Raw genomic sequence first — 16094 nt, 5'->3', positions numbered from 1 at the left:
CTGCAGGGGGCGTGGGTTCCATCCCTGGTCAGGGAACTAAGATCCTACATGCCACGCGGCACGGCCAAAAAAAAAAAAAAAAAAGTAAAAAGTAAAAAAATGTAAATGACCTCATTAATAATCTTTATGTTGATTTCATGTTGAGATAAAATTTTGGATATATTGGGTTAAATAAAATATATTATTTAAATATATAACGTAAAATTTATTATTAAAATTAATTTTGCCATTTTCTTTTTACTTTTTTAATGTGGCCACCAGAAAATTTAAATTACATATGTAACTTGCATTTATGGCTCACATTATATTTCTTTGGACATCCCTCTTCTACTGCAGAGCATATCCTTAAGCCCCCTTACTTAGCCATCCATGCATAAATGTTGTTGGTGCATGTGGAAAGTATAGAACACAGAGCTTATGGCCGACCTGAAGAGTTCTGTCCTAGGGAACTTACTGCATGGGAACAGAAAGTGAGAGAGCAGTCGTGTTGTATGAAAGGAGAGAAGGTTAGCAGCCCCCTTGCCAAGGATGGAAGAGGCTCTCGGGCCTGACAACACGTATTCAGAAAATGAGAGAGCAGTCAAATGGGAGTGTGGAGCAGGAGCAGTGGCCCCACCGCGGTGCCTTTGCCATTGTTACAGAGTTCCGTAATGGGCTCTGTTTTAGAAATACTAACTCAAAATAGTATGTAATTTGATTGGACTGAGGAGAAAATGAAGGCATAAACCCCTGTTCCATTGTCATTATATTGTAATTAATAACTTTGGAGGCCTACACAAGTTTGGGGACAGGGTGATGTAGGGATGAAAAGGATTGTGAGAAATGTCCTGGTACCACTGACAGAGCTTAGTAAAAGTGTCAGTGAGTTGGGTAACGTAGGGGAGTCCTGATATAAAAACAGTTTTTATGGTAGATGACACTAGACTTAATGCCATGAAGTTTGAGTTTCTTTGGGACACCCACCTCCCTGGGTATAGCAGGCTGTTGAGAATGCAGCTCTGTAATCTTGGGGAGAAGTCAGGTCTGGAATTGTACAGTTATTTTTGAGCCAGAATAATTTTATTATTGCAGTGCATGAGTTGTATGCCTATTTATACAGAGTAACAAACAATTATTCAATCATTTATTTATCATACTTATTTAGTGTCTACTATGTGCCAGGTATTGTTTAGGACACCCAAGATAGCAGGAAAGAAAACAAAGTCTGTGCTCTCATGGAGCTTATGTTCTAGTGGTTTAAGATCAAGGTCAGCTAATTTGTAAAGAAAAGGAAAAATAAAGCAGGTGTTCAGCACATAGTTTTATTTTGCAAAAGATATAATATTTTAGAATACAAATTAACAAAAGTGTACAAATTGATAAAGATCAACACTTGAATGTAAAATTTATTTTTTTAACAACTCAAAAATTTAGAAATATTGGTTAAATTTTGTGCTTCCCTGGTGGTGGTGGTGCAGTGGTAAAGAATCCACCCTACAATGCAGGGGACACGGGTTCGATCCCTGGTCAGGGAACTAAGATCCCACATGCCGCGGGGTAACTGAGCCCACTCGCCACAACTACTGAGCTCGCACGCCTCACCTAGAGAGCGTGCGTGCCAGAAACTACAGAGCCCACACTCTGTGGAACCTGCACGCCACAACTAAAGAGAAAACCCGCACACTGCAATGAAGAACCCGTGCGCCACTAGGAAAGATCCCGCATGCCTCAATGAGGTCCTGGGGGCCGCAACTAAGACCTGACACAGCTAAAAATGAATGTAATGAGTGTGGCAAAGCTTTTGCTGTTAAGTCAACATTAAGTCAGCATCAGAGAATCCACAGTGGAGAAAAACCATATGAGTGTAGCAAGTGTGGGAAAACCTTTAGGACTTCCTCCCAGCTACATCATCTTGGGTATGCCCACCCTAGAAAGAAGCCTGTCCTGGACCTTGGTTCTTTTGGCCTCCCAGCACTTTTTACCCCATTTTCATGGTAATTACTGGCCTACTTTTTGGGGAAATACCACTCTGTCCCAACACAACAGTTCATGTGGTTTGGGTGGGGCTCTATTCCCTACTGCAAAGGTGGAACATGTAGCCTAGTCTGGCCCAGCTGTACTGTTCCTTCCACCCACCACAATGGTGGGTTCAGGTGACCCAAGTTCATCCAATCAGAATGGACCCTTTGACTGTGCAAAACCTACCACGAAGTGACATTCTTTTCTGCTGGACATGGATGTTAGCCTTGACCCACGTGAAGGCTGAGAAGAAAGCCAGCCCTGCAAACAGAGATGGAGAGAACTAAACTTGCCTCTGGATTTTTCAGTGATGTAAATCAAAAAATTAAATTCTTTGCTTAAATAGTTTTGAGTTGGGATTTCTTTCACTTGTAACAGCATCCTTACTGATATTGAGTCATTTCAATGTCTCATATGTTTCAAAACCTTCAGATTTAACATAAACTTGATTTAGCTTCACTGATTCTACACTATGAAGAAACCTTTCATGTGAGTGATGTATTGGAAAAGATGTAGCTATGATTCTGATGGTTCATACAGAGGCAGCCACTCAAGGGTTGTGAATGTGGGAAAGCCTTTAACCCTCGATTAAGCCAGGTCAACATTCAGGCATCCTAAATGGTTGGAAGTTACAGCAATTTAAGCACTTTAATGAAAATTTCAAGTTATTATAAAACAAAATATCGAATATTCTGTAGGGTAGATGAATGTATTAATTAGAAAAAAAATTTTTAAGTATTTATTTCCTACTCAGTTTCTAATAGAAGTGGATGCTGAATTTTATCTTATTTTAGATTGTTAAAGATGATATTTCTTTTTTGACCTATTTATATAGTTAATTATATTAATGTTTTTCCTAATATTGAGTCATACTTATGTTCTCATAATCTTAGTTGGGTATAGTGTTGTTAAGTTTCTTTAACTGTTGCTGGATTATATTAATATGTTTAGGATATTAGCATCTATATTCATAAGTGTGATTGGCCTGTAATTATTTTCACTCTTTGTCAAGATTTGGGACCTGAATTATACCACATTGCTAAAAATAGTTAGGAGACTATTCTTTCTCTGTGCTTTGGAACAGTTTCAAAAGCCTAGCAATTATCTGTTCTTTGGAAATTTGAAAAAAGTTCACCTATAAAGCTGCCTGGACCCGTTGCTTTTGTTGGGGGTAGTGTAAGGCAGAGTAGAACTTTCACTCCTTTAGTAATTCCTTCCCTGGCATTGTCCATTACATTGTCTATTTCTTCTTGAATCAATGTTGGTAACTTATAATTTCCTACTGACATTTATAAATCATTAGCTTAGCATTGTACCCAAGTTACTTTTCTTATTTTAAAAAATATTTTCAAATATGCCCCTTGTCATTCCCGTTTGTTTGTCTATAAAACCTATAGGAAGGGCCTCCCTGGTGGCGCAGTGGTTGAGAGTCCGCCTGCCGATGCAAGGGATACGGGTTCGTGCCCCGGTCTGGGAGGATCCCATATGCCGCGGAGCGGCTGGGCCCGTGAGCCATGGCCGCTGGGCCTGCGCATCCGGAGCCTGTGCTCCGCAACGGGAGAGGCCACAACAGTGAGAGGCCCGCATACCGCAAAAAAAAAAAAAAAAAAAAAAACCTATAGGAAGATTTTTATTACTCATATTTGAGTAATAGCATGTTTGCCCTGACCTTTGATCTAGTTAGGGGGCTTTTACACCCAAGGAAATGGCTTTGGTTCTCAGTCTGAAGCAGGATTTTACAAACGCAGCACTTTTGACATTTAGGACCTGATAATTTTTTGCTGGACACTGTCCTGTGAGTTGTAGAATGTTTAGCCTACCCCCTGGCCTCTACCCACTAGATACTATTTGTGATGTTCTCCCCTACCCTCATTCATAACTATCAAAATTGTTTCCACTGGTCTAAAGAGATACTGAGGATATGTTTTTGTAAACATAAGGAGGAAGTTCTCTTCTTTGGATGCCTGTCAACCTGTGCCTTACTTCCCATGCCACCTTGTACTGTCATCTACTGTCATGGCAGTTTTTCAATTCCAGATTTAACCTATTGACCGAAATCTGGCCCTGAGAAAATGACTTCACCACGTCCTCTTTACATGACAGCCATCTACCCCTGCCCGGGGAGGGGAATCATTTTTAGTAGTGGACTTATAATTCTGCCGAAACCAAAGTGATTCAGGTAAAGAAATGGTTGAAGTCACTTGAGTTGAGGTTTGTTAGTTCCTGTTGTTGCTTCCCCAACAGAATACTAGTCTTTAATTTGCCATAGCTGTTCTTTAATAAATGCTAATAACCAGTAACATTTTGTGGCACTTATCTCTGCTAGGTGCTCCACAATGCATTAACTTACTAACTCCCAACAGCCTTTGAAGTACTGTTATCTTGTTTCAATTAGGAAAGTGAGGAACAGAGAGGTTAGGTAGGTTGCCCAAAGATACAGCTAGTAACTGGAAGAGCAGAGATTCAAACCCAGGCAGTCTGGCTTCAGAGCCCATGCTCTAACTGTCACAGAGTGATGCCCTAAAGGCTGGAAGCAAGATCTGTAACAGATGTAATTCAGTGACAGAAAAGACACATTTGAGGTGACTTTGGTATGCTCTTTGTGAGTGGAAGACACTGGGGATCAGGTCAAGGCAAAGGGAGGCTGTATATTGGCTTTGGACAAAAGAGGGCGGTGAATGGGTTGAGATAAAACAGCGAGGCATATCTAGTACGGAGTGGCTCATTGTGTGTTTGACAGTCTCAAACTGCTGTTGTCAGGGAGGTAGCATGTGCAGAAGTTGAAAATACAGCTCTAGGAGGCAGAGGACCTCGTTCCTAGATTCCCCAGTAAGGCTTAGTGGCTGCATGGCACTGGCATTTTTGTTGCTACAACTATTTGAAAGTAGTACTTTCATAGTAAGTGCCTGAGCCAGAAAGCTGGACCCCCAAGGTGTCTCTTATCTCTAAGGTAACGGAGTAGCTCCATCTTCCTGAACTTGAGTATCTAGCAGATTATCCATGATATGTGACCTAGGTACCACTGCTGGAGTCCCCCTCGAACTGACTTACCGTCTTTGGATCAGGCTTGGTTAGGTTCAAGTGCACATAATTGAAAATCCAAAATAATAGAGCTTAAAATAAGACTGGAGTTGATTTTTCCTTTTTTTAAAAAGAGATCTGGGCACTTACCTGGTGTTGCAGTGGTTGGGAATCTGCCTGCCAATGCAGGGGACACGGATTCGAGCCCTGGTCTGGGAAGATCCCACATGCCGCGGAGCAACTAAGCCCGTGCACCACAACTACTGAGCCCACGTGCCGCAACTACTGAAGCCCACGCACCTAGAGCCTGTGCTCCGCAACAAGAGAAGCCACCACAATAAGAAGGCCGGGCACTGCAATGAAGAGTAGCCCCCGCTCGCCTCAATTAGAGAAAGCCGGCACGCAGCAACGAAGTCCCAAGGCAGCCATAAATAAACAAACAAACAAACAAACAAATAAGTAAATAAATAAATAAATACATACATACATACATAAAAATAAAAGAGATCTGGAGATAGGCAGCTGCGCACTCGCAGCGGGAATCCTGCCTCCTTCCAGTTCACTGCACTGCCATCCATCAGATGGGGCAATATCCTCATAGTCTAAAGCAACAGCTAGAGCTCCAGCCACTCCAGGATGCAGGATGGAGGAAAAGAAGAAGAGCATGTCACCTTCCTTTCAAGGAAATATCCTGTAAGTGCTGAGAACACTTCCACTTCCACTTCACTGTGCAGAACTTAGTCCTGGGAGAGCCACAGACTTACAAGGATGGCAAGAAATGTCCTTGGATGAGAGACAAGGTGCCAACCCCTGATGAACTTTTCTGTTACTAAATAAGAGGAACAAATAGATGTTTGTACAGGCAACTAGCAGCCTCTGACACTGCCAACATGTCTTAACTTTATATGTCCAAAGTAGTTTGCACGTACTGCCGTAACAAATACCACAGACTGTGAGGCTTAAACAACGGAAATTCATTTTCTCACAATTCTGGAGGCTGGAAGTTCAAAATCAAGGTGTTAGCAGGTTTGATTTCTCCTGAGGCCTTTCTCCTTGGCTTGCAGAAGGGCAGGAGGGGCAGTCATAGGAGACAACACAGGACATGAAGAGGTAATCAGTGCCACTGGGCATTATGGCAGGGTTGGTGGCAAGTGGGTACAAACATGTACAGGGAGGCCACGCGAGATGCCTCTGAAGACACCACGTCCATCTGCCAGGGATGCTGGACTGTAGCTTGAGCAGCCCCATGTTGAGGTATCCATTACATGGTTCAGGCATCAGATGTGTGGGCAGACAGGATTAACACATCTGTAGAAATCATACTGCCCATACTTTCTCATCAAAGATGTAGATTTGTTGCAATTAGATTTTTCGTCCACCTGGAATTTATTTTAGTGATGGTGTGAAGTAAGAATCTTATTTTTCTATTGGGATATCCAAATGTTCCAGCATAATTTATTGAAAAATCCCTCCTTTCTCCACTGCTTTTTTTCAGCTCTGTTAAATGATTGACATGCAATTTAATCAGCTGATTGATTTCTACAAAGGTCTTGCTGGGATTTTGATTGGCTTGCTTTGAATATATAGAGCAATTTGGGGGATAACTGAGATCTTAATAATATTGAGTTTTTCAATCAATGAACACAGTATCTCAATTTATTAGGTATACATGCATCTCTTTTGTGATTATAGTTTCAGAATGCATATCTTGTACATATCTTGGTAGGCATTAAGTATTTCATGTTTTTTATGCTGTTGTAAATGGTACTATTTTTAAAAATTTATTAAGGTTGCAGGAAATTTTATTGCTGGAAAGTTTGGTTTCCAACAGTTGATCTTTTTTGCACCTTAATACTTTAACTCTGTGACCGTGAAGCCACACAACTCAGTTTGGGACTTGACCCACTGTCTTTTAATAAAAATCACATACCTGGTCTCAGGACCTACTGAAGTTTAGGTTCTTTATGTCTCTGCGCAGAAGGAATTCAGCGAGAGGCAAAGTAGATTTATTGAGAGAAATACACACTCCACAGAGAGAGTATGGGCCATCTCAGCAGGCGAGAGGCCCTGAAATATGGGGTGGTTAGTTTTTATGGGCTGGGTAATTTCATAGGCTAATGACTGGGAGGATTATTTCAACTATCTTGGAGAAGGGGGTGGGGATTTCCAGGAGTTGGGCCACTGCCCACTTTTTGGCCTTTTAGGGTTAGCCTTGGAACTGTCATGGCACCTGCGGGTGTGTCATTAGCATATGGCAGTGTGTTACAGTGAGCGTATAATGAGACTCAAGGTTTACGGGAAGTTGAATCTTCTGCTATCTTGGACCTAGTTGGAGTTTTTTTTTTTTTCTTCCTTCCCACTCTGTGAGGCATGCGGAATCTTAGCTCCCCCACCAGGGGCCGAACCCGTGCCCCCTACAATGGGGGCATAGAGTCTCAACCACTGGCCGGTCAGGGAAGTCCGGACCTAGTTGGTTCTAATCAGTTTATGTCGTATCCTCAACGGCTGTCATTCCTTTGAAGGTTGTGCCCTGCCCCCTTCCCTCCTGTTTCAACCTTGCTAAACTCACTTGTTAGTTCTAGAAGTTCTGTAGATTCTTTGGGATTTTTTCATGTCCTCTGCAAATAGTAACAGTTTTATTTCTTTATTTCCAATCTCTATGCCTTTTATTTCTTTTTCTGGCCTTCTTGCACTTGCTAGGACTCCCAGGAGGATGTTGAATAGTAGTGGGAAGAGCAGACATAGCTGCCTTGTTGCCAACTTTACAGGGAAGGCGTTCTCTCACCATGAAGTATGTTTTCAGCAGCAAGGAGATAATCACATCAAATATAGTCAGTATAGGTACTGCAACAAAACATTAGGTTAACTTTACTTTTTTTGTCAGCCAAGGCAAAAATCACCGTGCATGATACTTAAGTTCCACTATGACTTCATCAATTGCAATGTGATATGAAAACATCTATGATTTCTATTGCTGACAAAGTCGCAAGGCACTGCTGATACTACCGTGGTTTTTGCCAACATATAATTGAAGGAAATGCTAAGTTTCAGCTAGAGGTTAGCTTAAGGATAAGCTTTTTCTATTCTAGGTCCGTGGTTAAAAACGTGCGCCAGGGGAGGAAAGCCAGAGTCCACAGAGAGGTGCGTTCTGGCTTCCTAGAGAGGAAGCTCGTGAATCTTGGGCGTCGCAGCCGACGTAGTGACGCACTTCCGGTTACGCCGTACATTGCGCCTTTCCTGAGGTGAGTGTTGGGGCCACGCTCTTCATTCCCCTGGGGGAGGCTGTCCCCTTAGTCCCTGATGCCGAGGTGGAGGGAGTCGGGCGGCGCCACCGGATCCGGGGAGCGAGGGCGCCCGCCAGGCAGTCCAGCCCGCCCTGGCGCCTTTTCCCCAGCCCGCTGCGGCCGCCTTAGGAAATGGAGGCTGGGTATGGAAAGGAGACGCCCTTTGACCCGCCACAGCCGCAGCTTCCCCTGCTCCCTGGGCCAACAACTACTTACTGAGCAGCTAAATGCCAGCTGCTCTTGTAGGTTCCCAGGATGTAGCTGCGAATGAGACGGCCGTGGGCCCCTCCCCCCAGGGAACTTTCAGTTTAATGGAAAGCCCCCTGTTAATCCAGTGCGATCGTTTCACTCCACCTGCGCCGAACCCTGTAGTTGCGGTGTGTTGCTTTTAGGATGAAGACGAAGTCCTTGACGTGCAGAGGCCATGCGGGACTTGGCCTCTTGCAACTTCTTCACCTTGGTGTTCAGCACACTTCCCTTGGCTCTGCTACAGTCTTCTTGGACTTCCATTTCGGGAACATGTTTTTGCACATGCTGTTACTTTTCGGAAAGATTTTTCTTTCAACCTAGTTAATTCCTATTCTTAAGCCTCCCCATCTAGGTTAACTTCTCCCTGGCACTAATCACGATTGTGGTCTTAAAGCTAACTATGAGAATCTTTGATTTCTTTAGTCTAAGCTTCGTGATGGAAGAGATCAAACCTTTCTCTCTCCACTGTTATCTCCTGTGTCTCATGCTTGGCCTGGAATGAAATAAATATGTGATAAATGTTTGTGGGATGAAGAAAACATACATCAGTGTATTATCTCAAACTGGGAGAGGTGGTATACAAGAAAGGGAATACAGTGCTAGTGGAGTGTGTAACCCAGGGCCCCCGACCTGATCTGTGGAGACAGGTGGTGATCTGAAGGGTGAGCAGGCAGTTACCTAGATGAAGAGAGGTCAGGCTGCTGGAGAGTATTGCACACAGAGACTGTCAGTTCCAAAGGTTCTAAGGTTGGAGAAGAGTGGTTCATGCAGAGGAACAGTAGGTACAAAGATCCTGAATTAGCATAGTAGAGAAACTGAAAGAAGACCAGTATGGCTAAACTAATAGAAAGCAGGAGGGTGGCACAAGATGAGGCTAGCAGGAAATTGCAGCATGCAATGAGTTTCGGAAGATGCTGGCTTTTTGGTAGAATATGACTGGTTAACGAATACAAAGTGTCTGTAGGGGATGATATAATTAAAGTAATAACCCAGACCTTTTGGCATGTTGTGTGGCCTCTTCAGGGTCCTTTGCTAATTTGTTTCTGGTTATCACTGGGTGTAGAGTGGGGTGATGATCAAAAAAGATGCCTGCCCCAAGGTCCAAGAAAAGGAAACCTTACTCTAAGATTCTTTGATTTTTGGGGGGCTACTTTTACCTGTTTTTCCATATTAACCTTAGAATCACTTTATCAAGTTCTAAAAAAAAAAATATCCTGTTGGGATTACTATTGGAAGCACTTGGATGTAGTTATTAAAAGCTTGGCCTCTGGAATCTGACTTATCTGGTTTGGGATTCAAGTTCATCCATCCACTGGGTGACTGACCTTGGTAGAGAAAATTATTGTCTTAGACTTGTTTTCTTATTTGGAAAGAAGAAAAGGTTCAAAGGATTATTGTGGAGATTGAATGAGAGAATATGTATTTTTCCTCCAAAAACATATTTCTGTGTTTTTTTTTACCTTTTATGTTTCTCAGTAAACTTTTATTTTTAAAAATGAAGGTCTGCATTTCCTCTTGTTAGGGTTTGCTTTGAGTTTTCTGGTGTCTTTTGCTTGTTTTGCTCTTTGTGTATTCATGTTCCCCTGTACTCATGTCTTAGGACAGGCAGCATTGCATGATGTTGATAAGTACAACCTATGGTGCTGAGGGCAAGTTACTTACCTTTCAAATTCTCAGTTTCCTCAGAATTCAAACTTCATGGCATACTGTGGATTAAAAGAGGAAATATTCATACACCGCTTACCAAGTGGCATTTAGTAAATGATTGCTACTGTTACCGGCAAGTTTGTTGTTTTAAAGGAGAGCCTTTGTGTGGGTTGGGCTCACTCTTGTTTCTCTTTGCTTCTTCCCTCAGCCCCTGCCCTTCATTGAGAGGAAGCCCAGGTGATGGCTGTCATGCCCCTGAGAGCCTGGCACCAGGTGAGCTGTGATTCCCTCAGGTCAGCCTTGGAGAGATCTGATTTGAAGGAAATGGGGGATGAGAGAGATGATTCTGGCAAAAGTCTTAGAGCCAAAGCAGTAGGAAGACCCTTGTTGATTCTCTTCAGTAGGACTGGATGCCAGGGAAAGCTGATGATGAGGGATTGAACAGCCAGAAGCCCAGCAAGTGATGGCTGGAGAGAGTGTCCTGGGCAGCAGAAGCCTAGGCTCCTGCACTCTGAGGATCTCTGTTGAGCTAGATGGTTCCCAGGTTCAGTGGTTCCTCCTACAGAGGGACCTGTGAGAATGAAGGACTCAGGCTGGTGCTGTAGGTATTGATTACACAGTGAGAGTCATCGAGATGAGCGAGGTCACAAGGTTCTTGGGAAGTAGGGGCAGAGCGATGGCAGGAAGAAGACAAGAGCAAGCGGGCTTGTCCCATTTATTAAAGAAGTTGAGGGCCTCCCTGGTGGCGCAGTGGTTGAGAGTCCGCCTGCCAATGCAGGGGACATGGGTTCGTGCCCCGGGCCGGGAAGATCCCACCTGCTGCAGAGCGGCTTGGCCCGTGAGCCGTGGCCGCTGAAAAAAAAAAAAAGAAGAAGTTGGCTTCAGAATCAGGGAAAATATATTTTCCTTGAGGTCAGTGCTGTTGGCTAATCAAGGCAGGGGGCTATAATAGGAAAAATCTGCACTAGGACAGAACACCTGAAGTGAGGGATCCCATAAAGCCTCAGTGGCTTTGTGGCCTTGAGCCAGTCACTTAACCTCTTTGCACCTTAACGTCATCTGTGAGGTGAACATTAAGTACCTTACATTTGTGGGACAGGGAAATTGACTTCTTGAGTTGATTTTACCTTTTGAGACTGATGAGTTGCTGGGTGTTCCTTAACCATTTCCTTCTTCCTGGGACTTATTTATCCAGTAACTTATCATCTATGAACTGTATCCTAAGCCCCAGTCCTGGATTTCTGGTATCTGGCAGGTCCTCTGCCTACTATCTCACCAAGACATTATCTTTCTTGTTGCTCCCGTCCTCTTCTGATCTTCTGTAAGTTGTTAGTGAGTTACTGGTATCACCGTGTCGCAATCCTGACCACTCAGTTTCTAGGTTGCTGAGTAATTGTTGACTCTCTTCCCCCTTGATACCACTTTCAGAGAGTTACCACGTCTCATTGCTTCTGCCTACTATCTCTTCCACTTGTCCCGTCTTTTATATTGCCCTCATTCAGGGTTTGTCATTCCTTCTCTGGGATTTTGTTTGCAGAGTTTCCCAGCTAGTTTCTCTGTGTACAGTCTTGTGCTTTCCCGTCACCAACTGTTACCTGATAGAGCTTGGCTTCCTGAGCTCGGATTTTATCCTGTAGTCCAGGGTTCTCAGACTTTGGTGTGCGTCAGAATCACCTGGAGGGCTTACGGAAGCACAAATTGCTTTCGGATGGGGCCTGTGAATTTGCCTTTGCAACAAGTTCCTAGGTGATCCTGCTGCTGCTCTGGGGAACCACACTGGGAGAACCACTGTTGTAGTTAGTGGTGACTCATTCAAGGAAGTCCTTCAGTTGACTGAGTCAGTTTGTCATTTTTTTTTTTTTTTTTTTTTTTGTGGTAGGCGGGCCTCTCACTGTTGTGGCCTCTCCCCTTGCGGAGCACAGGCTCCGGACGCGCAGGCTCAGCAGCCATGGCTCACGGGCCTAGCCGCTCTGCGGCATGTGGGATCTTCCCAGACCGGGGCACGAACCCGTGTCCCCTGCATCGGCAGGCGGACTCTCAACCACTGCGCCACCAGGGAAGCCCCAGTTTGTCATTTTAAGTTGTTGATTGTATGGCTGGTTGAGGATGTATTCAGGACATGACAGGCCTGGAATTGGAGTTAAGTATCCCCAGCCCATACTACTGTACTGATTGTACCATAGTGAAGAGGAGTCCGATTCCAGAAACATATAGACAATAAAATTGGCAGGATTTGATTACTGACTATTTATCGGAAATGAGTAGTGACTAGGGCACGTTAGTCTAGTATGAATTTCAGTTTTCTAACTTAGGAGACTGGGATGGAATTCACACTGTTAAATGAGAAACAACACTGTCGCTCACTGTGCCAGTTAGTTATGTGAATTGAAAATAGAGTCAGTTTGGCAGGGGGCAGGAAAGGGGGATGCGTTTGGTGTTAGATGGGTCAGATGTGTTAGGTCCCCCAGGGAGTCTGAGGCAGTGCTGGGGAGATCTGCAGAATCGTTGAGGTGTTGGAAGGTGGCAGGACATTCACTGTGCATTCAGGTAACCCGGTTTGATACCAAAGTCTGGGGAATGAATAAGAGTTTTATAAACCAGATCCTGAGCTCTCTGGGAAGGTAGAGTTGGGACCATCAGGGAAGGGAAGGGGTGACTATTAAAAAAGCATGAGCCTTAGTTGGCAGAAACAATTACAGATTGTCTTTGAGGTATAAAGAAAAGCAGTTAAAAGAACTACCCAGCAGCAATTTGATTCCAGAAGCATCTTCTCCCAGGAAAACGCATCAGGAAGCAGAATAGACTGCCCCCGGCAGCACTGAGCTCTCTCTACTGGACATGCTTGAGCACAGGCTGTACAACCCCTTCTTCAAGCAACAGATGAGGGTTGGATGAGACCAGTCATCAAGGCAAAATGTGACTCTGTTCCTGTCATGTGGACTTGAGGTTTAGGGTAGAATGAGCGCGTGTGGGGAACAGATGGATTGACTGGGCACTTGGGGCAGTGAAGGGGGAACAGGTCAGTCCCGAGATGCCACCTCTGAGTGGTGTCTGGAGAGACTGAAGCTAATTGTTTCCTTGTAGTTGCAACAATAAAAGACAGTTTTATAAAATCAAAGAGATTTTGCTCTAGGAATATTAATCAATGGGAGACTTTCCAGGGTTTTCAAAATGTGTTGTGTTTTATGACACTAAATTTTGTGTTCAAATGGAAACTCTTCTGGTAGTGAGAGAAGTTCCAGATTTTTGGTTGTAGCAATAGTCATTTAACACTCAGTTCTTTCACATTTTCTCATTACTCATCCTTAATAAGACCCTTCCCTCATACTGTCCCCAGTACCCCACACTCTGGCCCTGAGCCAGAGAACTGGCTCTGGGGCAGCAGGAACCTCTTGTTTTAGGAGGTGGTGACCTTTGAGGACGTGGCTGTATACTTCACCCAGAGAGAATGGGCTGGACTTTCTCCTGCACAGAGGGCCCTGTACAGAAGTGTGATGCTGGAGATTTATGGGAACTTGACGTCTCTGGGTAAGGCCACTTTTCTCCTGGGACTCAGATCTATGCTTTCCCATTTCCTTCCTTTCTTCCTCCTTATCAGCCGGAGGTGTGGTGTGGAAAAGGAGGAGTCATCTCTTATATCCTTCACTGATGGTTCTGGGACAGACCAAATGACCCACTTGAGAGCTTGCTGGGTAGGGACAAGTCTTGGGTCAGTTTGGTCTCAATATAGGGAATTGCTGTCGCCTGGTAAGAGTATGATCTGTCCTCCCAGGGGCTCTGCACAGTAAGGAATAAGTAGCATCCGTTGCCAGATAAGTTCTCAGCTTGTTGCTGTCTCCCCGTAGTCTAGGGAAAGGTATGACCCCTTCCCTGTGTTTCCATATGTCCTGCAGAATCACTAACTTACGTACTCTTACGTGTTGTTTTAGGAAGAGGTCACAAATGCTGTTTCCACTTGAGCAAAAATCTTGGCTTTCCCCAGTCCTGAGCCCTATTCTGTGGATCTATTTTATTCTCACTGAGACTCCTGAGCTTTTCCTTCTTTTGACACAGCAGACACAGGACTGAAAGGTGCCATTTTCTACCCCTTTTCAGGATACCCAGTTTCCAAACGTGCATTGGTCTCACTTCTGGAGAGAGGGAATTTGCCTTGGGGCCTGGAGACACGGGATGATCCACCTGCACGGGGGACCAAAGACATCTGTAAAAGTAAGTGAGGCAGGTTTAGGAACAGCAGCTACAGAGCTTTACAGAGCAGTATATTTTAAAATGAACCATGCTGGGAAGGATTTAAATAAAACAGATGATTTCTCAAAATAGGTAAACTATGAAACCATTTCCACCAATCTTAATTCTTCCTAACATATTTCCATTAACACATCTCATAATTCTCGAATCTATTGCTCCTTTCTTCTTTTTTAGTTAAAAAAATGTTTTTTATTGAAGTGTAATTGACATAACAAGTTAGTTTCAGGTATACAAATAATGATTTGATAGTTGTATACGTTGCGTTAATGATCATCACAAGAAGTCTAGTTAACGACTGTCCCCTTACATAATTACAAATTTTTTTTTCTTCCAGTGAGAACTTTTGATTTACTCTCAGCAACCTTCCAATATGCAGTACAGTATTGTTAACTCTAGTCACCATGCTGTACATTGCACTCCCACGGCTCATTTTATAACTGGAAGTTTGTACCTTCACCTGTGTCTCTCACTCCCTAACCCTGCCTCTAGCAACCACCAACCTGTTTTCTGTAACTGTGAGCTTGGTTTATTTGTTTTTGTGTGTGTGGTTTCTTTTTTTTAGATCTTAGATATAAGTGAGATTATACTGTATTTGTTTTTCTTTGTCTGACTTATTTCACTTAGCGTAATGCTCTTGAGGTCCATCGATGTTGTCACAAATCGCAAGATTTCCTTCTTTTTTTTATGGCTGAATTAACATTCTTCTGTGTGTGTGTGTATGTATGTATCAATCACATTTTCTTTATCCATTCAGCCATCAGTGGACACTTAGCTTGCTTCAGTATCTTGGCTATTATAAATAATGCTGCAATGAACATAGAGGTGCATATATATCTTTTCTAGTTAGTGTTTTCATATTCTTTGGTTAAATACCAAATGTTTTCATTCTCTTTGGAATTCCTGGATCACATGGTAGTTCTCTTTTTAATTTTTTTTTTTTTGAAAGCTTCTTTCTTTCTTTCTTTATTTTTGGCTGTGTTGGGTCTTCGTTTCTGTGCTAGGGCTTTCTCCAGTTGCGGCCAGCGGGGGCCACTCTTCATCGTGGTGCACGGGCCCCTCACTGCCGCGGCCTCTCTTGTTGCAGAGCACAAGCTCCAGATGCGCAGGCTCAGTAGTTGTGGCTCACGGGCCTCGTTGCTCCGCGGCATGTGGGATCCTCCCAGACCAGGGCTTGAACCCGTGTCCCCTGCATTGGCAGGCAGATTCTCAACCACTGCGCCACCAGGGAAGCCCCTCTTTTTAATTTTTTGAGGAACCTCCATACTGTTTTCCATGATGGGTGTACCAATTTACATGCCCATCAACATTGCACAGGGGTTCCCTTTTCTCCACATCCTTGCCAACACCTTATTTCTTGTCTTTTTGATAATAGCCATTCTAATCAGTGTGAGGTGATATCTCATTGTGGTTTTGATTTGCATTTCCCTGATGATTAGTGATGTTGAGCATCTTTTCACATGCCTGTTGGCTGGCTGTCTTCTTTGGAAAAATGTCTGTTCAGATCTTCTTATTTTTGGTTTTTTTGGGTTTTTTTTTTTTTGCAGTACGCGGGCCTCTCACTGTTGTGGCCTCTCCCCTTGCGGAGCACAGGCTCCGGACGCACAGGCTCAGCGGCCATGGCTCACGGGCCTAGCCGCTCTGCGGCAT

General features: G+C 43.8%; 1 protein-coding gene across 17 annotated transcripts in view; it reads left to right on the top strand.

Annotated features, from left to right (window-relative positions):
* Positions 1–16094, top strand: part of ZNF19 (zinc finger protein 19) — a 134627-nt gene that overhangs the window by 87600 nt on the left and 30933 nt on the right. For 13 of the 17 annotated variants that reach the window (XM_081216153.1, XM_081216154.1, XM_081216162.1 and 10 more), the window contains 4 exons: positions 8109–8261; positions 10408–10472; positions 13601–13727; positions 14295–14408. In XM_081216153.1, coding sequence (XP_081072279.1) covers positions 10440–10472; positions 13601–13727; positions 14295–14408 — 274 coding nt within the window. In that variant the 5' untranslated portion in view covers positions 8109–8261; positions 10408–10439. The other 4 variants (XM_081216157.1, XM_081216156.1, XM_081216158.1 and 1 more) reach the window with 4 other exon arrangements.

The sequence above is a fragment of the Mesoplodon bidens genome (assembly GCF_964165515.1).
Source record: "Mesoplodon bidens genome assembly, chromosome: 18".
NCBI lineage: Eukaryota > Metazoa > Chordata > Mammalia > Artiodactyla > Ziphiidae > Mesoplodon > Mesoplodon bidens.
This window is presented reverse-complemented; position numbering and strand designations above follow the sequence as displayed.